This window comes from Delphinus delphis, chromosome 3, assembly GCF_949987515.2.
Source record: "Delphinus delphis chromosome 3, mDelDel1.2, whole genome shotgun sequence".
Taxonomy (NCBI): Eukaryota; Metazoa; Chordata; class Mammalia; order Artiodactyla; family Delphinidae; genus Delphinus; species Delphinus delphis.
Genome location: NC_082685.1, coordinates 117,573,304 through 117,599,525, shown reverse-complemented (window position 1 = coordinate 117,599,525; position 26,222 = coordinate 117,573,304). Strand labels below are relative to the sequence as shown.

The 26,222-nt window shown below is 39.9% G+C and overlaps 1 protein-coding gene across 3 annotated transcripts in view; it reads left to right on the top strand.

The window, feature by feature from the left end:
• The first annotated feature begins 220 nt into the window (after positions 1-220).
• Positions 221-26,222, top strand: part of NAIP (NLR family apoptosis inhibitory protein) — a 37,373-nt gene continuing 11,371 nt past the window's right edge. The window contains exons 1-10 of one of the 3 annotated variants that reach the window (XM_060009351.1): positions 221-1,233; positions 3,699-4,272; positions 5,988-6,087; positions 10,434-10,515; positions 11,620-11,671; positions 13,444-13,563; positions 15,403-15,502; positions 21,638-21,719; positions 22,922-22,976; positions 23,086-25,194. In XM_060009351.1, coding sequence (XP_059865334.1) covers positions 3,702-4,272; positions 5,988-6,087; positions 10,434-10,515; positions 11,620-11,671; positions 13,444-13,563; positions 15,403-15,502; positions 21,638-21,719; positions 22,922-22,976; positions 23,086-25,194 — 3,271 coding nt within the window. In that variant the 5' untranslated portion in view covers positions 221-1,233; positions 3,699-3,701. Of the gene's footprint in view, positions 1,234-3,631; positions 4,273-5,987; positions 6,088-10,433; positions 10,516-11,619; positions 11,672-13,443; positions 13,564-15,402; positions 15,503-21,637; positions 21,720-22,921; positions 22,977-23,085; positions 25,195-26,222 lie in introns of those variants that run through there. The other 2 variants (XM_060009353.1, XM_060009352.1) reach the window with 2 other exon arrangements.

Below are 26,222 nucleotides of genomic sequence, written 5' to 3'. Positions count from 1 at the left end.
GGAAACACCTGTCAAGGAAACCTAATATAAACCAATCTCAATCCCCCAACTCAGCTTTACCTAGTTTGCCTGACCTGCTAGACGTATAATGAATCCCTGACCTCTTAGCCAATCATGCCTCTTCTCTATAAAACCCACTCTTTCCCCCCATCCCTCTGGAGCAGCGCTGTGAGACACTGTGCTCCCCCCAGTCTATGGATTGCTTTCCCTTGACTGGAGGACAACAAACTCATTATTAAGTTGTTTTAATTTTGTCATTTGACAGCATAGGAGAGGTTCATAAAAGATTGCATTGGCTAAAAAAATCAGATTGTGTGAAAATAAGAAAGACAACAAGAAAGAGCTGTGGGAAATTGAAAATATAATTGCTGAACTTAATAATTACTGTTGGTGGGACTTCCCTGGTGGTCCGGTAGTTAAGACTCCGCGCTCCCAATGCAGGGTGTCCAGGTTCCATCCATGGTCAGGAAACTAGATCCTGCATGCCGCAACTAAGATCCCACGTGCCCCAACTGAAAGATCCCGCGTGCCGCAACTAAGACCCGGTGCAGCCAAATAAATAAATATTAAAAAAAGAATTTTTATTGTAAAGTTGGAAGATAATGAAGAGGAAACCTCCCAGAAAGTAAAGCCAAAGCACGAAAGAATATGTGAGCAAAAAAAAAAAGATACGAACTTCAGTGATAAATTCCCATCTGAATAATGGGAATACCAGAAAGAGGGAAAAGAGGATAGTAGGCAGTAGGGAATTACCAAAGAAATTATAGAAGATAATTTCCCAGGGCTGATGGGAGGCCCACACGTTCAGCTTGAAACAAGTCCACTGGGTCCAATGAATGTAGAAAGACCCACACTGAGGCACAATAACTTTGAAATTTTATAACCCACAGATAAGAGAAAACCCTAAAAGATACCAGAAAGATGGAAACTGCCGTCAAAGAAATAAGACTTATACTAGCACCAGAAACGTTAACCAATCTTAAATTATTTAGAATAAAACACTTCCGCTGTGGGACTTGGTAGGTTTTGTGAGACCTTTTGGTTCCTGACTAAGCCCTGCTGACTCACCACCCTAGACCATTTACTGGTGATTTCTCAGAAAACTGCAACTTGTTTTGAGTTTCAGTTCCTCAAATATGTTCTCACTGCTTCCCACTAAAAGACAAAGAGAGCCTTCGTATTTACACTATGCATTCTCCTTCCATTTGACCGGGGCTCTGGATAAACCTCTAGGTAAGTAAATTACCATCTCTGGCAAAAGTGCTTTTCTTCCACACTTAAACTTATGACCCTCTTATTTCTCTTACTCTTGTTTCTCTCTTTGGAGGCAAGAGGACAGGCACTGGAGTCATACAGGTGTGGATTTAAATCCTTTGCACGACACAGCAGCATCACCGGCACTCATAGCACTTGTAGTTAATGAGCATGAAACCTGGAGAGGGCATTGGAGATCTTCTCTCCTCCTGGAAATGGCCTGGATACCAGCAAAACTGACCACTGAACTTTGCTGTAGAAGTGCAGGATTGATTCCAGCTGGTTTGTTGCCACCCTGTGCTTATTTACCTCCAGGGAGGCCTGGAGCCATGGTGTTGTCTGTTGGCCAAACCTAAATGAAACATACTAACTAGCGATGAATGTAGCCCTGTGCTAGGATCTGAGAGACCAGGGGGCAGCCCGTACCAGCTTGTTTGAGACTGGTCAGGCAGCCTACTTCGGGCCACGTGACTGGAGTGGCATAAAAGACCCCTCCTCAGGTGACAGTGTGGTTTCCCTGAGACCAAGGTACCTTGCACATATCTAGGTGGTTCATTACCTAAAATGAAGCATGTCCTGAACAACGGAGAAAGGGTCCTAGAAACTGGGGCTGGAGTCTGAGACCTCTCTGATGTTTGCCTGTATTTTTGTACCTTATCCTCTACCTTTATTAAATTCTGAAGTAAGTATACTGTGTAGGGGCTTGTGAGTTTTTTCAGTTATCTGACCCTGTGTACTTGCTGAAGTTGGCAGTGTGAATGGGATAATGGGAACAATTTTTTTTTAATTTATTTATTATTTATTTACTTATTTTGGCTGTACCGGGTCTTAGTTGCAGCATGCGGGATCCTTTTTTTTTTTTTTTTTTTTAGTTGTGGCATGCGGACTTAGTTGGAGCATGCATGAGGGATCTAGTTCCCTGAACAGGGATGGAACCTGGGCCCCCTGCATTGGGAGCGTGGAGTCTCACCCACTGGACTACCAGGGAAGTCCTGGGAACAGTTTTTGACTTAATTTAAATGCTGGCTCCGGCTTTGTTTAGGAGAAAAAAAGATGAAAAGTGGGAGAAAGACGTAGAACCACTGATGCCAGGTTGGCTGCTGAGGCCATCCTGGTTTTAATTTGCCCTAGTACTATAATTATTCATGGGAAGAAAAGCACAGCAATGGAATATTTTTTTTTTTTGCTATTTTTTAAAAATTTATTGAAGTATAGTTGATTCACAATGTTTCAGGTGTACAGCACAGTGATTCACTTATATATATATATCTTTTTTTAAGATCCTTTCCCATTATAGGTTATTACAAGATATTGAATATAGTTTCCTGTGCTATATAGTAGATCCTTGTTGTTTATCTATTTTATATGTAGTAATGGGTATCTGTTAATCCCAAATTCCCAATTTATCCCTCCCCTGCCCCCAGCAATGGAATTTAAAGGTGATAGACCCAGAGCCAGAAGAACCAGCTAAATAGGTTGAAACAGAAATAAGGACAGAGGGAAAGTCAGCCAAGAATAGTGAGGCAAATAAGGAAGTCCTCAGCAGCCAGCCTGGCATCCCTGGTTCTAAATCTCTTTCCCACTTTTCATGGTTTGGGCTGTTTTGGCAAAAATGAAAGTACTAAGAAAGAGCCCTAGGCTGCCAAGTCCACCAAGCTTTGGCCGGTTCCTTCTGTAAAGGGAAGGAACATGATACCAGAGGGAGAATTGGGCAGATATTTCTTTTGTTTGGAATGTGACCCTCATCTGATATCCACTAAAGGGACTCTATGGGAGAGGGCATGAAGAGACAACTGAAATGAAGGAGCTCTTCAGTCAAAAAGCCAAGTAACCTTGTGGACCGATAGAGCTTCCTGAGGAACCATTGCTGAAATGTACTGAACATATTAGTGACAAAGGAGCTCTTTTCCTTGCATTAGGTACTGCCAAATGAAGGGCATGCTTGGGCTTAATCAAGATCTTCAATTAGCTGCAACTGTTGCAGAAATGTGGGTAGATGGGCAAATTCTAAATCAGCTGAGCTGGATTAAGGCGGGGCACATAGAGCAAAGCTGGTAGAGTGGAAATATTCAACTCCACCTATAGGTATTAAGTGGAATACCTTGTTGATTCTTGAAATGTTGAGAATGCAAGCACACATCTTTGAAGTTGTTATATGATGATATGGGTATCCCCTATTTTATGCCTTTAACTTAAGTGACAATTGAGGCTCTGATAAGGGGGCCTCCAACTGTTTGGACTCCATAGGTGACCTTACTGTTGAGGGCAGGATAAAGGTCTGCTGTCACAGACCTACTTGCATATTTGCTCTGAATTGGGCTAAATGATGAGCAGAAGATCAGTGTTATTCAGAAGAAAAAACAGAAAGAATAAAGGGTTGAAACAAACCTCAGGACTAGTAAACCAGGTGGCGATGTTCACGAACATTTTCTTCCCGTTTTCAGAAAATGGCCGCCCAGGAGAAAGCCCCTGACGAGAGGATTTCCCAGTTTGATTATGCTTTGCTCCCGGAGCTGTCTGGTCTTCTAGGCATAGATGTGCTTCAATATGTAAAGGAAATAGAAAAAGAGGAGCAGAAAGAACGAGAAAAAATGCAAAAAGGCTTTAATTCTCAAATGCGTAGTGAAGCAAAAAGGTTAAAGACTTTTGTGACCTATGACGACTACAGTGCATGGACACCCCAGGAGATGGCAGCGGCTGGGTTTTATTTCACTGACATAAAATCTGGGGTTCAGTGCTTCTGCTGTAGCTTAATCCTCTTTGGTACCAGCCTCCAGAGACACCCCATGGAAGACCATAAGAAGTTCCATCCAGATTGTGAGTTCCTTTTGGGCAAAGATGTTGGTAACATTGCCAAATATGATATAAGAGTAAAGAATCCAGAGAACAAGTTGAGGAGGGACGACAAAGCAAGATACCAAGAAGAGAAGGCCAGACTCAAGTCCTACCAGAAATGGCCATTTTATGCCCAAGGGACAGCCCCAAGGGAGCTCTCAGCTGCTGGCTTTGTCTTTACAGGTAGTTTGAAGTCATTTTCTGAAATATTTTGCTGGAATTAAGTTTAGGTTCCATGTTTCAGTTGCAATATTGTAAATCTTTCCTCACTTGGTCAATGTGTTATATTAGGTATAAGGTCTCTTTTATTAAAATTCAACTTCAGTAATTTCACTTTAGCTTTATTTTATGTGTAGTACATGTCAATTTACCAAAAATATATAAAAAATAAGATAGTGACTTTTACTAAAACTTTGGACCTTAGACAATACTTGACTGGATTTCTAAGGCCCTGAAAATAAGCTGTGAGGTCAGCCTGACCCCAGTCTCCTTCTCACCCATCCTCCTTTTGCTGCTCTGAAATGATCTTTCTTTGATTCTTTTAATTGCAGCAGTATTGTAGGGTTTTTGTTTTTGTTTTAACCTTAAAGCTAACTCTAACATATAGGGCAAGTTGCATTTCAGAAAATGATACTTTGTTTGAATTATCCTAGCCACGCCATAAATGTTATGACAGATCTGAGTGAGAATTGTGATAACAAAAACAGCTATCATTTACTGAGTACCTACTTGGTGCTAGGCATGGATTAAGCACTAATACTAATCTGACAAACTTGCCCTTTCCCCCCATTTCACAGTTGACTTCATTGAGGCTCAAAGAGTTTAAGAAATGTGCCTAAGGATAACCAACATGGACCTACTGTATAGCACAGGGAACTCTGCTCAATGTTATGTGGCAGGCTGGATGGGAGGGGAGTTTGAGGGACAAAGGATACATGCATATGTATGGCTGAGTAGCTTTACTGTGCACCTGAAACTATCAAATATTGTTAATCGGCTGTACTCCAATATAAAATAAAAAGTTAAAAAAAAAGAGACAAAATATTTCAATTCATCTCAGGTACACTGCATAGTGCTTGGCACACAGTGTATGTTGGATATATCAAATGTTAATTGTTACTATTGTTAATTAATTAATAGCAGAAGCTGAAGAAATTCACCTTGATGGTGTTACCCAAGTTGGACCCAAGAAGAAAATTTAAGAGATTTCTGGTATAGAATTCCCCAGATGTCACAGTGTGCTTATCACTTATTTCTTCAAGATGTTACAGTTAATGTCCTAATTGACATAGAGACTGAAGCAGAGTAAAAAGCAGAAAAAACGGATCTTTCTGTCGTGTTCAAAAAAGTTGGAGTCTGTAGTTTGATTGTAATTTGCCTACCAGTTTGTGTACCATTTACATCTCAAAATGCCTTAAACCTCAAGTAAGTTTTCTTCTTAGTTTTGAAAGCTAGTGTGTTGATCCCTTTGTAGTTCCCCTAAAAACAGTTGTCAGAAAAGAAAAATATACTTGTCAAATGTGAAGGAAAAAAAAGAAATGTGCCTAAGTTTCCACTGAAATTTCATAGCAAAGCTACAGCTTAGGTCTTCTAACCACGCTTTACTTCATGAGTGCGGGGGATTCCTCTGCTTCCCCACTACTTCAGTGAGCATACCGAGTCCAACAGCTTAGAGTTCTGTGTGTGCCTCATCTGAGAGGTGGGGTCCCAGGCTTCGGAAATGGTCACTTAGGGCAGTGGGGCTGTGGATGAGGATTCAGCCAGATGAGAGTGTGAGTGGGCAGATGGGATGGAGCGTGTCTCATTCATGCACAGAGCAGTCAACTTCTGGAGACACCCCTTCTGGACCATTTCATGGTGCTGTTGCCGGGCAATCTAAGTGCTTCCTTCATATGCAGGTAAACGTGACACTGTACAGTGCTTTTCCTGTGGTGGCTGTTTAGGAAATTGGGAAGATGATGATGACCCCTGGAAGGAACATGCCAAGTGGTTCCCCAAGTAAGTAGATAAATATTTTTTGCTTGTAATTTTTTTTTAAGACAAAACAAAACTAAAGGCAAGAGTCACCTTCCCAGAGTAGAACCTTCAGTTTTGATCTTTCTCTCTCCTAAATTGGAACACTCCAGGATTTATTCAAGCAAGAAAGCCCTGATGATATCGTGAAAATTTTTAATTATATAATTTCAAAATAGTTTCTTACTGTTTTATTATCCAAAATACTAAGATATGTTTTGCCAAGTATAAGTTTCAGGATCTGCCTTAATAAACAGGAATAATTTGCATAGGGATGATGTAAAATGGTACATAAAGGAAGTTGGAAAGTAAGACAATGTTTAAAACATTATTACAAATGGTTTCATGCACTGCTGAATATATACCAAATGAAAACATTGTATTTCAAAAATTCAGCAAGAGTTTTGATTATTACAATGGTCTTGAGTTCTCTGCTTAGAAAATGAAGTGCTTTTAAAAATTATTTCTAATGTTGTGTTTACTAGTATTTTCTACATGGCTCTGTATCTACCAAATACAGATTCATTCCCTTAAGAATTTTTAAAACTTTCATTTTGGAAAATTTCATATACAAGTAGAGAGAACACTTATTGACACATGGCCAAATCATATGTTATCCATCTCTCACCCACTCCTTCCCCAGAAATAAAAATAACCAAATTATTTTAAAGCAAATCCCAGACATCATATAATGTCACTTGTTGGTATTTTAGTATATAACTCTAAAATATAAAAATATTTTAAAGAAACATAACCACAGTATCATTCTGTCTTCTAAAGAGGATTAACAGTAATTCCTCAATAACATCAAATACCTGAGACAGTGTTCAAATGTCCACATCCCCCCACCTCACTTTCTCTTTGCCATTGGTTGATTTGAATCAGGATCCAAACAAGGTCCATACATGACATTTAGTTGATATATCTCAAGATTTTTAATTTACAGATTTCCTCCTCCCTGACTTTTTCTTGTCACTTACTCATGAAAGGAGCCACGTAGTCTGTCCTGTAAAATTGCCTACACTCTGTGTTTGGCTGAATGTTTCTGTGGTGTCATTTAACATGCTCCTCTACTTCCTGTATTTCCTATAATCTAATAATTGGATCTAGCAGTGTGCTTCGGCTCATAGTTTATTTCTTTAACATATTTGTCATACACCTACCACATGCAAAGAAGTTTCTGGTTGGATCGTAGGTCCAACCAGACCTACAATAAGTCATCTTTCACATGGACAGCCATGCTCACAAAAATGGAAGTATGTCTGATATGTTAAGTGAAAAAAGCAGTATGCAAAATAATGTGTAGTATAAGCCTTTAAAACCATTCAGCCTATATATGGACTTGTTTGAAATATATATAGAAAAAGTTAAGAAAATATACAGACCAAACAATCGAACTCTTGAGGTTTGGGTTTGTCAGGAGATGAGGTGGAGAGGGATTTTCATATTTTACTTTGTTCACTTCTATCTTGTTTAAATTCTGGGAAACAAATGTGTATTTCTTTTATGGTTGAAAAGAAAGTGAGGGGGTGGGAGGGAGGAAGGGAACAAAGGAGAGAAGGAAGAGGGGAAGAGAGAGAGATGGAGAGGGAGATTGGAAAGGGAGGGGAGCTCTTCCTGACAAGCAGATGAGACAGTTATAGGGATACAGGAAGCCAGATGGTTAAATACTTTGAATGTCATTCTGGTTCCTTGACCAGTCAAGAATAGACACCCAGCCAATCATACTGAGTGTTGGCAGTGAACCACATGGGTGTGTACCGAGTGAATATCAGCCCTGGCTCTTGGGCACCTGTCGTAGCTGTAGCCTCGACAGCTTCACTTAGTCTCATGGCCACAATGCTTAGTGTCACTGGGTTATACACTGGACAACTCCCAGCAGCACCATTCACATCAACCATCATGTGATGGTCTAACACCAACAAGAGTTGCACATCCTGTCTTGGGTGGCCCTGGTCCACCTTCTCTGACGTAGGACTGAGGGAAAGGTGAGAAGCATAGGGAGAAGATGTGAGTCCAGCACTCAGCTCCAGAGGTGGAAGGAGCTAAGGTCTGCTGCTATCAATACAAAGGGCAGGGCAGAGTGCAGAGGCTCGCAGATACACAGAGCCGGCCACTTGTGACCCCCATTACTGACCCTCTGAGTCTCGTGTGTAAAAATGAAAATGATAATCCACAGCTTGTAGGGTTGTTATAAGGGTGATGAGTAAAGTATATGGCGCAAATGCCTTGTAAAAACTCCTGTGTATTCCATGACCATTTGACCTTCCACCTATTTGTCGTCATGAGCATATGCTTAACCACTACATTTCAGAGCTGGAATTAGAACTAAGAATTCCCCGGTTTCTTGTTGGTTGTGCTCTAACCTTAGCAGTTTGGGCATCAATTTTGGCTTTGTTTGCTGCTTTTATAAACCATGGACACAATGTCTGAGTCTACTCCTACTCATTAAAACGTAGTACTCAGTGTACTAAATAATTGTAAATCAACAAAATAAGCTGATCTTTATTGTATTTTTTTAAACATTATATATATATTTGTAATTTATTTGTTATTTATTTTATTTTTGGCTGTGTTGGGTCTTTGTTGCAGTGCACGGGCTTCTCATTGCAGTGACTTCTCTTGCTGCGGAGCACGGGCTCTAGAGCACAGACTCATTAGTTGTAGCTCGCGGGCTCTAGAGCACAGGCTTTAGTAGTTGTGGCACATGGGCTCAGTAGTCGTGGCTTCCGGGCTTAGTTGCTCCACGGCATGTGGGATCTTGGCGGATCAGGGCTCGAACCCGTGTCCCCTGCATTGGTAGGCGGATTCTTAACCACTGCGCCACCAGGGAAGCCCTTTGTTGTCTTTTTTTAAAGAAGTAGTGTCTATCGAGCACCTTCTCAATCCACACTAAGCATGTGGGGAGGGCCCTGTCCGTCATGTGCTATGCGGATTGTGTACGAATTTGGGTTGCGTACAGGTGTGGGGCACTCCTCGGAAGGATCTGTACATCTAAAACTTGGGGACCTTAGCTACCCAGAGTGGTGGCCCTAGAACAATATATGACTCACCTAGTGGAGTTCACTTTCTCATGTCTGTATAAGAGAACAGTGGCAAGATTGATCACTTCCCGTTAGTGGCAGAACTGGGACTAACATTCTGGCCTCCTGACTCTCAGCCCTCATGTTACTATAAAATCACTAGAAAGCAACCTTAAATTTGAATGAGAGAGATTTTTTTAAAGTTAACTTAAAAATTGCTTCTGGGGCTTCCCTGGTGGTGCAGTGGTTGAGAGTCTGCCTGCCGATGCAGGGGACAGGGGTTCGTGTCCTGGTCCAGGAAGATCCCACATGCTGCGGAGCGGCTGGGCCTGTGAGCCATGGCCACTGAGCCTGCGCCTCCGGAGCCTGTGCTCGGCAACGGGAGAGGCCACAACAGTGAGAGGCCCGCGTACCGCAAAAAAAAAAAAAAAAAAAAAAAAAAAATTGCTTCTGTTTTGTGGAAAGGAATGTTTTATTTTGTTTTTTTAAATTTATTTATTTATTTTTGCCGTGTTGGGTCTTCGTTTCTGTGCGAGGGCTTTCTCTAGTTGTGGCAAGCCGGGGCCACTCTTCATCGCGGCGCGCAGGCCTCTCACTATCGCAGCCTCTCTTGTTGCGGAGCACATGCTCCAGACACGCAGGCTCAGTAGTTGTGGCTCACGGGCCTAGTTGCTCCGTGGCATGTGGGATCCTCCCAGACCAGGGCTCGAACCTGTGTCCCCTGCTCCCCTGCATTAGCAGGCAGATTCTCAACCACTGCACCACCAGGGAAGCCCAGGAATGTGTTTTCAAAATGTATTCCATATACTCTTTTTAAAAAATTCAATTTATTAATTTCCATTGTATTTTTTTTACAGAGTAGTGATATATGTTTTTCAGTGGATGAAATTTATTATTGTTTGTTATCCTTGCTGCCAGTAACTTTTATTTAACCACAGGAACTAGATATAGTCACCATAGTTTAATTTAACAAAGAAAACCCCCTCCAGTCTATATATTACTGTAAATCTGTCTCTTTGATTGAATTATATTTTGTTTCAAGAGAGAAGATAATCTGAAGATTTAGTTTTAAATTATTACACATGTTGTTAATGGAAATAATAATTATATGAGAATAATGATAATTGTCATAAGTTTTGGGGTAAATTTTTTGACAGTTTTATCAAAGTAAAATAAAATTGAGCAATTTAAAGCACACAACGCAGTAAGTTTTAACAAATGTCCATTGTGTCACTGCAGTTATATAAAGATACAGGACATCTCTATTACAGTATCAGGGTAAATTTTAATTCTGTTTATTAATTATAGATGTGAATTTCTTCAAAGTAAGAAATCCTCAGAGGAAATTACCGGGTACATTCAAAGCTACAAGGGATTTGTTGGCGTCACGGTAATTTACAACAGCACATTTTTTCTCAAGTTGGCTTTTGAGTACCTATAATCTGAATGAGAAGGGGGCGGCATCACTCTTTTGTCATGGGCTCTCCTTCTTTCTTCCCTTATTTCATTCTCCTACCTCCCATTGGGCAGATTGAAGAAAAGCATGTTCACTTGGTCAACTAGAGCCCTTAGAATTTTTTTTCAAGGCTGCCTTTTGATTGGTCTGTCTGCCTTCCTGGTAGTCTTACCCTCTTTGACTGAGGTCACCTCCCCTAGCTTCCCTTGGCCACCCCCATCTGAGTGCCCGCATAAGACATTCAGACCACTGCACACTACCCACAGTGGGCCTCAGAGCTCGTTACTTTATGCTCTATCGTGAAGGCTTCCCTAGTGACAGGTGATGGGAAAACCCAGCTTAAATTGCTTATGCAAAAAGAGCGAATTTATTGGCTAACACGACTCAGATGAGAACCCTGCAGAAAACATGGCCTGAAAGTGGGGGAGGAGTGTTTCTTCAGTTAGCAATCTGGGTGCAGTTTTCAGAGAAGAATCAGTTACTCAATACCTAACCACCCTTCTGAATCCAGTTTCCTTCCTATATCTCATACTTCTCATTAGTCAAAGGACCTCTGTGATATCTTGTTGTAACTTAGCTTTTGAGTTGGATCTCTGGAAAAACCGACCCGGAGACGGCTTCCTGTTGAGTATAAATAAACATTCACAGTATTTTTTTCTTCCCTTTACGCTGCATAAAAAATTACAACATTAATAGAAATACTAATTAAAGGAATAATTCTCTAACAACACTGACACTCAATCCAATGAAACTTCATTTGGGGGCAGGGTTGGAGGAAGGAGTTCTTTTATTAATTTTTATTCATAGATAGTTGTATGCTCCAAGTCGATAACTTGAATTTTTTAAAATTGAGGTATTGATGCACGATATTTGTTTCAGGTGTACAGCACAATGATTCACAATTTTTAAAGGTTATACTCCATTTATAATTACTATAAAATATTGAATATGTTCCCTGTGCTGTACATTAGATACTTGTAGCTTATTTGTTTTATACATAGTCGTTTGTAGGATAACTTGAGTTTTAATTTTCTCCAGGGAGAACATTTTGTGAATTCGTGGGTCAGGAGAGATTTACCTATGGCTTCAGGTAAAGATTCAGACGTATTTCAAAAAGCTTTGCTTGTTTATTTCTTCTTTTGCTTTTTCTTTTTCAGCCTAATTTTTTTTTTTAACCCCTCCATTTTCCTCCTCATTTTATGGTGCCATAGTAATTTTTTAAAACATTTCATTAGAGTTTCTGGTCTCCTGGATTGACTTAGTTTTTTAACATAAATGAGCATAGGGAAATATGTCAGGGTTGGGTCCTTGACTGAATTTCCTTTAAAACAATTAAGGTTTCTGGATAAAATGGTTTTGAAAACATTCTTAAATGGATCAGTGTCTGTTAAGAAATTAAATGTGAAATAATAGAAAATAAATATTGGTCTCTGCCCCTAGTTCCTGGCAGAGAGCTCCTAAAATCCATGTAATTTCCTAAGTGATAACATCACGAGGTGCATCTCTTGTTCTAATATTGGATCTTTGACGCTGTCCCTGACACAGGGCTCCTAAAACCTTGTAAACTCCTACGTGATAAGAACACTGGGAGCGTCTTCGGTTTCCAATGAGGTGATTCTGGGTGAGCTCCTGGATGGCTTCTGGATGGGAGCTGGTCACTGGAAAGAGCAAGCCATGATTAGAAGTTTGAATTTTCAGCCCCACCCCCTATTCTTCAGAGCAGGAAGAGGGGTATAAATGGAGTTAATGATCGATCATGCCTGTGTGAGGAAGCCTCCATAAAAATCCCAGTAGTACAGGTTTCCAGGAGCCTTCAGGTATGTGAACACATCCACACTGGGAATGTGACACATTCCAACTCCATGAGGATAGAAGCTCCCAGATCTCACTCTACTAGCCAGTTCATGTGGCTGTTCATCTGTACCCTTGATTATATCCTTTACTAAACAAACATAAGTGTTTCTCTGAGTTCTGTGATCCACTCTAACAAACGAAATGGGGTAGGAGCAGTGTTATGGGATTGAGCCTTTAACCTGTAGGATCTGACACTACTAAGTAGACAGTGTTGGAACAGAGTTAAATTGTAGGACACCCGGCTGGTGTTGCAGAGAATTGTTTACTGGAAGAAAACCCCCATACACCTTGTATCAAAAGTATCGTGAATGTGATGGTAGTGTGAGAGTAAAGGAGACACACAGGAGGAAAAGACTGAGGTTTTTCCAGTACATTAAGTCATATTCCAGTTAAAACTCAAGTGACAGCAGGCATCCTGCGGCTAAGTGGAATAATGAAGCAAGCTTTCATCTTAAGGGATTTTGCAGTATCTAATTTTATTAACATATTTAATAAACATAAGTTGGTTTTCAGATCTTCAAAGGGTGCAGAAGACAGGAACCAAACCCCAGGGCCAGCCCAGTGTGGAAAGTCTAATAGAAACCACTGCATAGAGTGGATACCCAAAGGGCAAGAAACAAATGTGCCCGCTCTTAAGGGAGCTGCAAGGAAAGCTTGCCTTTCTCAAATCTGATACGAACTTGGGGTGGAAGGGAAGCTCCTCTAGCTTTTTCTTGCTTTATCCTGATGCTATGTGGTGAAAAGATAATTAGAAAATATTTTATTATAAAAAAATTTAAATCTATATAGAAATAAGACAATAGTAAATCCCCACCATGCATCTACCACTCTGCTTCAACATGTGGTCAGTCTGGCCTTGCCTGTTTCTTCTTTTTTAATCCCCTCCTTCAATTATATTGAAGCAAATGCCAAACATATTATTCTGTCTGTAAATATGAAAGGATAATTCAAACACTGATACTTGCAATATCAAAGCTTGCTGGTCTCACCATACGCTTTTTATTCAAGTGTGTTGCAATGGCAGCATCTTTGCTAATGAAGAACTCCGACTGGACTCTTTCAAGAACTGGCCCCAGGCATCCCCTGTGGGAGCTGCAGCTCTGGCCAAAGCAGGTTTTTTCTACATGGGTGAGTCAGCAGTTTGCCCCAGGCTCTTGCCTTGCTGCCCATTTAAACCCCACATACGCTTCATGATCCTGGGCTCATATTTAACTAAGCTCAACAATCCCTACTTCTTTTCATTATTCCTTTTTCTTTTAAAAAAAATATTTATTTAGGCTGTGCTGGGTCTTAGTTGCAGCGCATGGGATCTTCATTGTGGTGTGCGGGATCTTTCTTTTTAGTTACAGCAGGTGGGCTCCTAGTTGCGGCATGTGGACTTCTTAGTTGTGGCATGTGAACTCTTAGTTGTGGCATGCGTGTGGGATCTAGTTCCCGTACCAGGGATTGAACCCGGGCCCCTGCATTGGGAGCGCCGAGTCTTACCCACTGGACCACCAGGGAATTCCCTCATTATTCCTTATATATTCCTTTTCCTTTCTGTGTCAGATGGCCATACCTACCTATAAGAGGAGCTGGGACGTTTAATTTTTTTCTGGGTAGCAATGTGCCCAGCTGAAAATTGGGGTTTCTGTTACTATGGAAGAATGAGAGATAACTAGGAGTGTGGATAGCAGTTTTTGCCACACACTCCTTGGAAGAGAAAGTAAGGAAATTGCTTTTAATGATTCCTAAGCATGTAGAATCTTCCATCGGTTCATAGTATTCTCTCTTGAGCTGCTGGTCATCAGGGAGTTCCACTCTGTAATGCACAAAGAGCGGGCAGGTTCCCCTCAGCTAAACCTCTGCCTGAGGTACAATAAGGTGAAAGGATATTGTGTCCTTCCTGGGAACCTTGCTGGCCTTCTTCAGACCAAACACACATGCTAAGTTACAGTGGAGGTCCATGTGGACCTTTTACAGAGGGGTCAAGTCAAGAATACCACAGAGCAGTACAGAGTAGGGGAATGTAGTGTTCACTCGAACTGACATGTTCCACTGGTACAAAAAATCTTAATGCCTCACAGGCTTAAGCATTTGGAAAGGCGGTGTTCCACCCTTTCTTCCTGCTCTCTCCATTCTGTCTTCCTCTTGCCAGCCTTCCTCTAGGACCCTCTGTCCAGTGTCCTCACCCTCTTCCTTTTGAACCTCCTCCTCTCCCCACAAATCCTAGGCATCTCACCCTTTTGGGGTCTTGCAAGCTCTAGGACCTCCTATTTTTATCCAGACACAAAGGGAGGTTTTCCTCTGCTCTGGCTTTACGATGCCTACAGGAGTCCAAGAAGAGAAGGAAGATGATGGATGCTCCATTTCTAGTTCAATCTTTTGGTAGATCCAAATGCTAATTTCCTTCCAAAGAAATAGAGTCTCACATGAAGACTTGATCCTACTTCTAGTGGAATAAACCTAGCAATAATGTAGTAAGAGGCATTTGCTTCTTCACGAACTTACTTACATGAGAGTTGCTATATTTGATCATATATATTTTCCTGAGCTCCAAATATTTTCTTTCTGATTTATTCATTAAATAAATAACTTACTGAGTGCCTAGTAAGTCCTAGGCACTCTTCTAGGTCCATGAGATTCATTAGGGAGCAAAACAGGAAAAAATCTCTTCCTTCATGGAACTTCAATTCCACATTCTGATTTGCAAATCTCTTGCTCCATAGAATGAGGAGGGGACAGGGAGAGGGTGTTAATCAGTGCGTGGTACATAGGAACATTGAATGTTACTTGTTCATGACCCCATTGGTGAGAGAAGAGCCCTAAATAGAATATTTCCTCACTGGTGACCCGATTTGTGACTTTGTCACAAAATCTGAATGAAAGTGCAAGTAGGGTTTTGCTAATAAAGGCCTGGTAGTTATTATGTGTGTCACTCGACAAATACACTGGCCAGTGGCACTGATCAAATTTCCTTACTTCTAGGTAAAAGCGACTTCGTCCAGTGTTTTTCCTGTGGAGGATATTTGTATAAGTTTGAGGAAGGTGATGACCCATTAGAAGAACACACCAAATATTTTCCCAAGTGAGTAGAATGAATGTTTAGTGTCTATGAATCTGGATGTATTGATACTTTAGCAATTTTCCCCTCATTTTATATTCTGATTAAGTCTTTGCCCACCTCTCTGATTCTTACGATGAAGGATGAGTCTTTCTCTCTTTCATGCCCTTGCTTTCATGACCCCTTTCCCATCTAGCCTTCCTCTCACTATAGTCACAGCACAGTTTTGGTTCAATCATTATTTTCACATTACATGTTTACATTAGCATGACTTCATAAAGGCAGAGCCTAGTAATAAATAATTTACCTTCCCTCCCTGTACCACTTCCAATTTTTGTAGTAAGTAACAATTGTCTTATTAGTATGTTTGCTTAGTTTTTTGGTTTTTGAGGTGAAATTCACACATAAACTATTTTAAAGTGTACAGTCCAGTGGCATTTAGTACATGCACAATGTTATGCAACCACCCCCTGCTGTCTAATTCCAAAACATTTTCATTATCCCAAAAGAGAACTCTGTACCCATTAAGCAGTCATTCCCTATCTCCCCAGTGCACCCTAGCTCCTTAGAGCTACCAGTCAGCTTTCTGTCTCTATAGACTTACTGTTCTGGATATTTCATGTAAATGGAAGCATGTAATATGATCTTTTGTATTTGACTTCACTTAGCACCATGTTTTGAGGTTCATCCATCTTGTAGAATGTATCGGTACTTCATTCTTTTTTATGGCTGAGATATATGTGTATATGGATATATATGTATGTATTTCAGTTTCTCCATCTCCTCGCCAACACTTGTTATTTTCCTTTTTAAAAAATATACCCATTTTCTTAGTTTTAAAATGTATTTAGTACCAGTTCATCTTCAAATTCTCCCAAATGTTTAAAACTTGCTGTCCGGTCATTCAAACTTGTAAGATAGCGCACCATTTTCATTTTCTTAAAGGAGTCTATTGTGAAGTCTCTGACCTGCTTCAATATGAACTATTTGTCCTGTAGTCACCCTAGGATCCTGAGATCGTTCTTCACGGTCATCCTAGGGATTCCTATTGCCTTTCTCCTGTGTTGTAGCTCCTGTTTCCTGGATCTACTGTCACCCTCTTCTTGGTTTATTCACTCACTGTGTTGTTGTTTTGTTTTGTTTAATTGTGGAATTGGATTATGTCTTTTTATTTTTTTAATTAATTTTTATTAGAGTATAGTTGCTTTACAATATTGTGTTAGTTTCTGCTGTACAGCAAAATGAATCAGATATATATATATATATATATATATATATATATATATATATATATATATATATATATATCTCCCCTTTTTTGGATTTCCTTCCCATTTAGGTCACCACAGTGCATTAGAGTTCCTTGTGCTACACAGTATGTTCTCATTAGTTACCTATTTTATACATAGTGTCAATAGTGTATGTGTGTCAATCCCAATCTCCCAATTCCTCCCACCACCCCCATTCGCCCTTGGTATCCATACAGTTGTTCTCTATGTCTTTTTCTGCTTTGCAAATAAAATCATCTATACCATTTTTCTGGATTCCACATATATGTGTTAATACATGATACTTGTTTTTCTCTTTCTGACTTACTTCACTCTATTCATTCACTTTGGAACACTCCTCCACAGTTCCCTGGGAAAGATTGCAGAAGCGATACATGTTTTTAGCTTCCATTTAATGCATATATCTGAATATTTGTATATATTTTCTCACACTCATTTGGTAGTTTAGCTAGGTGTAGAGTTCCAGGTTGGAAGTCATTCTAAGTTGAACAGGCATTGCTATATTTTCTAATAGCTTCCAATACTGCTGTTGAAATTCCATGTCTTTCTGATTCTTAATCCTTTCATTGCAAACTACTTTTTCCATCCTGGATGCATTTAGGATTTTCTGTTTGTTTCCAGTGTTCTAAAATTTCATGAATAAATGGCTACTTTTTAATATTTATTTTCTGTAGCTCTTTAACCTTTTTTTTTTTTTTTTGGCTTATTTTTCACTCACCAAACTCTTCAAAAATGTTCAACTGTAAGAGAACATTTTTTTGTTTTCACTTTGTAATTAGTAAGTGCTCTTCCAGAAATAAATATTAATATAAACAGGTCTTAAATACTTCCACCTAATTCTAAGATTCTAAAGAGGATACAGTTTTGAAGGTGTTTTGACAGAAGTAGTTGTGTTTTTTTCTTTCTTATTTGGATTTAATATTTTGTAAATTTTTAAACAGTGGGGATATTCTTCTTAATTCTTGGAAAAATAAGCTAGGATGCAGTCTAATTTTATTTAGAACCTCTCCTGGACTCTATCAACTCCCTTTTTGTGTGGCATTTTTATTTCTCCTCTGCCTTTTTTGTTTGTTTGTTTTGTGGTTTTTGTTGTTGTTGTTTTTGTTTTTTGGTGCTCCATGTGAGGCTCAAATCTTCTGCCTCTTTTTTTTCTTTTTTTTTTGCTGTACGCGGGCCTCTCACTGTTGTGGCCTCTCCCGTTGCGGACCACAGGCTCCGGATACACAGGCTCAGCGGCCATGGCTCACGGTCCCAGCCGCTCCGCGGCATGTGGGATCCTCCCGGACCGGGGCACGAACCCGTGTCCCCTGCATCGGCAGGCGGACTCCCAACCACTGTGCCACCAGGGAAGCCCCTTCTGCCTCTTTTTTTTTTTTTTTTTTTTTGCGGTATGCAGGCCTCTCACTGTTGTGGCCTCTCCCGTTGCGGAGCACAGGCTCCGGACACACAGGCTCAGTAGCCATGGCTCACGGGCCCAGCCGCTCCGCGCCATGTGGGATCTTCCCGGACCGGGGCACGAACCCGCGTCCCCTGCATCAGCAGGCGGACTCTCAACCACTGCGCCACCAGGGAAGCCCCTGCCTCTTTTTTAAAATCACAAACTAGGATGCATTTAAAGGAGTACCTAAAATGTTTATGTATGATTTAAAGGACAATTAACAAAGAAACAAATGAACCCAGCACTAAAGTTAAGAAATTGAATATTATCAAGTCCTTAGAATGCTACTGTGTGCCCTCCTTCCCGATTCTGATTATATCCTTGTCCCTCCAATTCAGAGGTAAACATGATCCTGAAATTTGGGTTAATTGTTCCTTCTTCTCCTAATGGTTTCACCAACTACATGTGTATTATTAAACACATTTAACTTTGCTTATTCTTGAAGTTCAAATAAATGGAAGCATACTGCATGGTTCTTCTGTGATGACTGACTTATTTTACTCAAACTTTACACAAAGTTTTTGAGACTCATTCATAATTATGTATAGAGTTGCAGTTCACTTGTTCTCATTGCTATATAGTATATTGTTTTATGAATATGTAATTTATCCATTCTATTCTAGATTCAACATCTGGGTTGTTTTACAGAGTGTTGCAATTCAAATAATGCCACTATGAACCCTCCTGTACATAATTCCCAGTGCTCACATGTGTTTCTCCAGGATGCATAACCAACCATGGAATTGCAGAGTAATAGGGTTTGCACATACTCAACTTTATTAGATTATGCAAAACTTTTTTTGAAGTGGTTGTACTGATTTATATTCTCACTAGCATAGATGTTTCCATTCTGTCTGCTTCCTCACTAATTTAGTATTGCCCAAATTTTAATTTTTGTCAATCTAATTACTAATAATGTTGAGCATATTTTCATATTTTCCCATACAGTTTCCTTGCTCTTTTTCTTCAGGACCATATCTTGGCTATTCTTTGCCCTTTCCTCTTTCATATTCAGAGAGTACATGAAATGTCTCTCTTTATCTCTCATAGTACTCCTTATTCTTAAGTCTTTATCTGATATTAATATATGTAGCCACTCCAGCTTTTGTATAGTTTTTACATGACACTACCTTTTTTGAAATCATTCTACTTTTTTTTTTTGGCCACGCTGCGTGGCTTGAGGGATCTTAGTTCCCCGACCAGGGATTGAACCCAGAGAGCATCAAGTCCTAACCACTGGACTACCATGGAATTCCCGAAATCATTTTACTTTTAATCTATGACTTTATATTTAAAGTGAGTTTCTTGTAGGCAACATAGTTGGGTCTTGCTTTTTTTTAACAGTCTGACAATATCTTCTTTCTCTTTTGTTGTTGTTGTTTGTTTGTTTGAGTTTTTTTGGCCATATTGTCAGCTCGTGGGATCTTAGTTCCCTGACCAGGGATCTAACCTGGGCCCCTGGCCGTGAGAGCTCAGAGTCTTAACCACTGGACCCCCAACAAATTCCCCAATATCTGCTTTCTAATGGGAGTGTTTAGAACATTTACATTTAATATAATTATTAATATGGTTGGATTTAAATCTACTATTTTGCTATTTGTTTCTATTTATCCCATCTGCTCTTTGTTTCTTCTTCTTTTCCTGACTTGCATTTGAGTATTTTTTAGTGTTCCATTTTATCTCTATTGTTGGCTTTTTAGATGTACATCTTTATCTTTTTAGTACCTGCTCTAGAATCATAATGCATGTTTAACATATCACAGTCATGTTCAAATAATATTATCACAGTTGACATATAATGTATAAACCATATAACAGTATACTTCTATTTTCCCCCTCCTATTGTTTGCGATTTTGTTTTCATACATTTTTACATCACATATATTCTAAATCTCACAATATAGTATTATATCTTTGCTCTAAAAATTATCTTTTAAATACATTTTAAAAAGAGAAAAAATGTATTTCTTGTTTACCCGTTGAGTTACCATCCCTGGCACACTTCATTCCTTTGGGTAGAACCAAGTTTGCATCTGTTATCATTTTCCTTTTAACTGAAGAACTTCCTTTAACTTTTCTTGTAGTGCTGGTCTGCTTGGCTTTACTTGTATGAAAATGCTTGTATGTTACCTTCCTTCAGAGTCCTTTTCCTTGATGGGTCTATCTGCATAGTGACCTTGGACAGAAGCATTTGAAGTCCTACTAGCTATCTTCCTGTAGCTACCCTTCTATTCCTGGGCTCATCTTCAAGTAGGAAAATAAAAATGATGTGTCCTCTTGCTTTATCGCCTGCTTTCCTGTAATTCAGCAGCATAAAAATAAACCAAGATAATTGTTTCTAGTTTTATCATTTACCTACTGACATTTATAGTTCTCATCTATCCAAGTTAATGATTGTGGGTAGAGCTCTTTAGAATTTTCTTCCTTGGTTCTTCAGGCAGACATCATAACCTGAATTTAGATGGTATTTTATGTTCCAGTTTCATGATGTCTAGCAAATTGTTTTTAGAGAGTATGTTTGTGGCCATTCTTCAGTCTTCATATTGATGGAGTTTTTTTCTAAAATAAACTTTTTATTTGGAAAAACTTTTCGACTTAGAGAAAAGGTGAAAAGATAATACAGAGAGTTCCTATATTCCCACACCCAGTTTCCTCTAATACTAACACCTTATATTATCCTGGTACATTTATTAATATTAAAAAACCAACACTGGTACATTGCTATCAACTCCAGATGTTATACATATTTCACCATTTTTTCTACTAATGTCCTTTTTGTTGTCATTATTCCAGAATCCATAGATAGAGTTGTCTTCTCTATTTTTTTTTTCCTTTAGGTTCATTTTAGTTGGTCTCATGGATGAGTGTTAAATATGCTCCCATTCCACCAAATTGGCTGGTTATCCCCACCACTACTTTATGAACCGTTTATATCTCTACTGCTGAGATTTATAGTCTACATGTCTTGTTTGATAAAGACACTGACAGAATCACTGGAAAAGTTAATTTTATACTTAATTTTTGCCAGTAAAACTCTCACAGTGTTTTTGAAAACCTAATGCAAATGCTTAATTGCATACAACTATTTTTAAAAATTAATTAATTACTTTATTTATTTTTGGCTGCGTTGGATCTTCGTTGCTGCGTGCAGGCTTCTCATTGCGGTGGCTTCTCTTGTTGCGGAGCACGGGCTTTAGGTGCACGGGTTTCAGTAGTTGTGGCATGTGGGCTCAGTAGTTGTGGCTCATGGGCTCTAGGGCTCACAGGCTCAGTAGTTGTGGGGCATGGGCTTAGTTGCTCCTCAGCATGTGGGATCTTCCCGGACCAGGGCTCAAACCCGTGTCCCCTGCATCGGCAGGCAGATTCTTAAACACTGCGCCACCAGGGAAGTCCCATACAATTATTTTTATAACTCTTAACTTTTGTGCTTAGTTGTCAGTTTCTCCACAATATGAAGTGCTCTGCAGAAGTGATTCCAGACCTTCAGAGCCATGGTGAACTTTCTGACTTAACGGTATGAACGCCACCTTGTTTATTTTCAGAGTGTGTGATCATGTGATTAAAAACTGTTTTTGAACAGGAACTGCTCATCATTAAAAAAATAAATAAATGAATTCTACAAATATCTGTTAAGCACCAATCATGCGCCAGTTGCAGCTGGGGATGCTACAATAAACAAAACATAATACCTAGTTTCATGAAATGTAGAGTCAATCCCTTCTACTGTGAGGCCCAGACTCGTTTGGACCTAAAAGTTGATTAGCATCCAGGCTACCTGGATTCCATCTGTGATCATCATTTGGAGGACAGTAAGGTCTGACTTGGTAGTTGGCTTTTCTCAAAGCTGGGAAGATATGTTTCTTTTACAACAGCAACCAACCAACCAAATCAAAAATACAGATTAATAGGTTGACCCCTTTTTAAACTGAGAAATTCTACATAGTTCTCTAGGAGATTAGCCACTGCCAGTTTAATACACACACACCCCTTATTTGAGGCTGTATGTTAGGTGTATTATGTTCGTCATCCCCCCAAAAGAAAACAAGGTAATTAGTCGTTCACTTGATTCATCTTTGCTCATCCCCCCACCTCCCTTAACTAGCTTATTTTTAAAAAATATTTATTTATTTTTTATTTATTATGTCTGTGCCGGATCTTAGTTGTGGCCTGTGGGATCTTTTAGTTGTGGCATGGAGGCTCATAGTTGTGGCATGTGGACTCTTAGTTGCAGCATGCATACAGGATCTAGTTCCCCGACCAGGGATGGAACCTGGGCCCCCTGCACCGGAAGCTGGAGTCTTACCCACTGGACCACCAGGGGAACCCCTTAAATAGCTTATTTTTAAAGGAAGAAACATAACCTTCCTATATCCCAGGTATGTAATATTTAAAAAACTGTTGATAACTAAGATCAGAAGTTGCACCTAATGATTTCTGGAGGGTCCATCTTGCTCTAGACACTGTGATTCTAATCATCTGGACAGGAATCACAGCTCAAGTCACCCATGGAATGCACTGTTTGGATATCACCCAGGAGCACACGCTTGCGTGTGTTTGCAGATCACTTATTGTTTCATATTTGTAGCACTCCTCCCTGCAACTGGCGTAAATACTTGAGGATGGGTTGGGTTTAGAAAATATCTGGTCCCTAATTGTAATTCAAAGCCCCACCCTCTTATACAAATGCTGATTTAATAGAGGATTTTCTTTTCAAAGGAAACTACAAGTGAAAGCAATCTTGAAGAGTCAGCAGTGAGTTCTGCAGTGCCAGGTAAGGATCTGGAAGTAGCACATGGGATTAGATGAATGTGTACATATATTTCTACATAGGGGATTTTAAAAAAGTATTTATAACTGTGCCTCCTTGCTTTTCTCCACAGAGGTGGCCCATGGTGAAGCCCAGTGGCTTCAGGAGGCAAAAAGTCTGAGTGAGCGCCTGAGAAAAGCCTACACCAGTGCCCCTTTCTGCCACATGTCTTTGCTTGAGGTCTCTTCCTGTCTAGCCACCGATCAGCTGCTGAATTGTGATCTGTCCCTTGCTTCAAAACACATCACCAATACTGTGCAGGAGCCTGTGGTGTTGCCTGAGGTCTTTGCTAACTTGAACTCCGTCATGTGTGTGGAGGGTGAAGCTGGTAGTGGAAAGACGGTCCTCCTGAAGACAGTAGCTCTTCTATGGGCCTCAGGATGCTGTCCCTTGTTACACAGGTTCCAGTTGGTTTTCTACGTCTCTCTTGGCTCTGCCAGACGGGACCAGGGGCTGGCCAATGTCATTTGTGACCAACTCCTAGAGACAGAAGGATCTGTGACTGAAACGGGCCTGTGGAACATCATCCAGCAGTTAAAGAACCAGGTGTTACTCCTTTTGGATGACTACAAAGGGATGTGCTCAGTCCCTCAAAGCATAGAGAGGATGATTCAAAGAAACCATTTGTCAAGGACCTGCTTATTGATTGCTGTCCATACAAACAGGGCTAAGGACATCCGCCGACACCTAGATACAATTCTAGAGATCAAAGCGTTTCCCTTCTGTAATACCCTCTATATATTACGGAAGCTCTTTCCAGATGATTTGACCCGTCTGCGAAAGTTTATGGTTGACTTTAGAATTAATGAAACATGGCTGGGAATTCAGAAAACTCCCTTCTTCGTAGCAGCAGTCTGTGCTCATTGGCTTCGGTATCCTTTTTGTCAGTCCTTTGATGATGTGGCTGTTTTCAAGTCCTATATAGAATGCCTTTTCTTAAGGCACAAAACTGCAGCTGACCTTCTCAAAGCAACTGTGTCCTCCTGTGGTGAGCTGGCCTTGAAAGGTTTTTTTTCATCTTGCTTTGAGTTTAGTGATGATGATCTCCTAGAAGTAGGGATTGGTGAAGATGAAGATCTAGCCATGTACCTGATGAGCAAATTCACAGCCCAGAGACTGAGGCCAGTCTATCAGTTTTTGAATGCTTCATTCCAAGAATTTCTTGCTGGGATGAGGCTGACTGAACTCCTGGATTCAGATAGGCAAGAGGATCAAGATTCAGGACTTCATTATTTGAAACAAATTAACTCAGCCATGATGGCTATAGGTCCCTATGCAAATTTTTTGAACTATGTCTCTTGCCACTCTTCAACAAAGGCAGGGCCAACAATTGTATCCCAATTGCTTCTTTTGGTGGATAATCAAGAGACACTGGAGAATATATCTGAAAATGATGACTACCTGAAGCATCATCCAGAGATTTCAGAGCAAATGCAGTGTCTCCGGTTGTTGTGGCAATACTCTCCAGAAAATTACCTTTCACTGGTTTCAAAACATTTACTGGCTCTGGCTGTAAAAACTGCTTATCGAAGCAACAGTGTTGCTGCCTGTTCTCCATTCATTTTGCAGTTCCTTCAAGGGAGAACCCTGTCTTTGAGTGTACTTAAGTTACAGTATTTTTTTGACCACCCAGAAAGCCTGTTATTGTTGGGGAGAGTCCAGGTCTCCATAAGAGGAAATAGCTTACGCACAACAGATTTTTCATTACTGGAAAAAATTTTCGACAAATCCCAGGCACCAACCATAGATCAGGACTATGCTTCTGCCTTTGAACTTGAGAGTGAATGGAAGCAGAATTTAGTTGAAAAAGAGGAAACCGTGAACAGTTTTCTGAACATGCAACTCAAGGCACCAGCAGATATCAGCACTGGCTATTGGAACCTTTCTCCAAAGCAGTACAAGATTCCCCTTCTGGAAGTTCATGTGACTGGTACTGATGCTGTGGATCAGGAGATGCTAAGGTTTCTAACGAAAGTTTTCTCAGCTTCACAGCACATTGAACTCCACTTGACCAGGAGCACGGGTTTTATTGAAAGCATCAGCCCAGCTCTTGAGCAGTATAAGGCCTCATTCACCAAGTGCTCCGTAAGCCAATCTGAGCTGAGTGCAGTAGAACAGGAATTGCTTCTCACTCTTCCTTCCCTAGAATCTCTTGAAGTCTCAAAGACAACCCACCTACAAGGTAAACCTGCATCTGTTTTAGATGACTGTTAGGATGTGTACTCTTATCTTCTCACTCTTAGTTTTAGGTGGATGAAAACTTTTGAAAGTGTGAGACCATAAATCCTTGCTGATTGAACAGATATAAAATAAATCTTTACTAACTTATTTCTGTCAGTAATATGAATTAGTGAAAGGCTTCCAAATAACAGAATGGCTTTCAAACTCTGATAAAAATAATACAATGACTAATGAGGTCTCTTAATAAACAAATGACTTGTTATTAGTCAAATAATGATCTATATGTAAATGATGCTTGAGAATTACCCTCACCCCACCTGCTTCATGGAAGAAAGGGCTTGTACTCTGGGAAATAAACAAGTGGGAAGTAGTGTCTCCCAGTTATTTGTGTCTCTTTTCACTTGTCTAAGCAGTGTTTGAGAGTTTTCAGTATAGACTTTATCATCTTTCATTAAATTTATTCCTAGGTACTTGTATTTTTGATACTCCTGTAAATGGTATTTAAATTTTTTCATTTTCGGATTGTTGCTAGTATGGGTTTGATTTTCAGCAGTTTGTTAAATGCCTAGGTGTGCTTTGCTTTGTATCTATCTTACTTGAGGGTCACTGAACATTTTTTTTGGATCTGTGGGTTGATATTTATCATCAAATTTAGAAAAATTTTGTTTTTTCAAATATTTATCATGGTAAAACATACATGAAACCTTAAAATCATTTTTCAGTATACAATTCAGTGGCATTAAGTACAATTACAGTGTTGTGCAACCATCACCACTATCCACTTCCAGAACCTTTCCATCATCCCAAACTCTGTACCTATTAAACAATACCTCCTTCTTCTCCCCAGATGCTGATGTCTCTATGAATTTGTCTATTCTGTTTCACATAAGTGAATCCATACAATATCTTGTCCTTTTGTGTCTGGCTTCTTTCACGTTTTTAAGGTTCATCCGTGTTGTGGTATGCGTCAGAACTTCACTACTTTTATAGCTGAATAATATTTCATTGTATGTATATATCACATTTTAT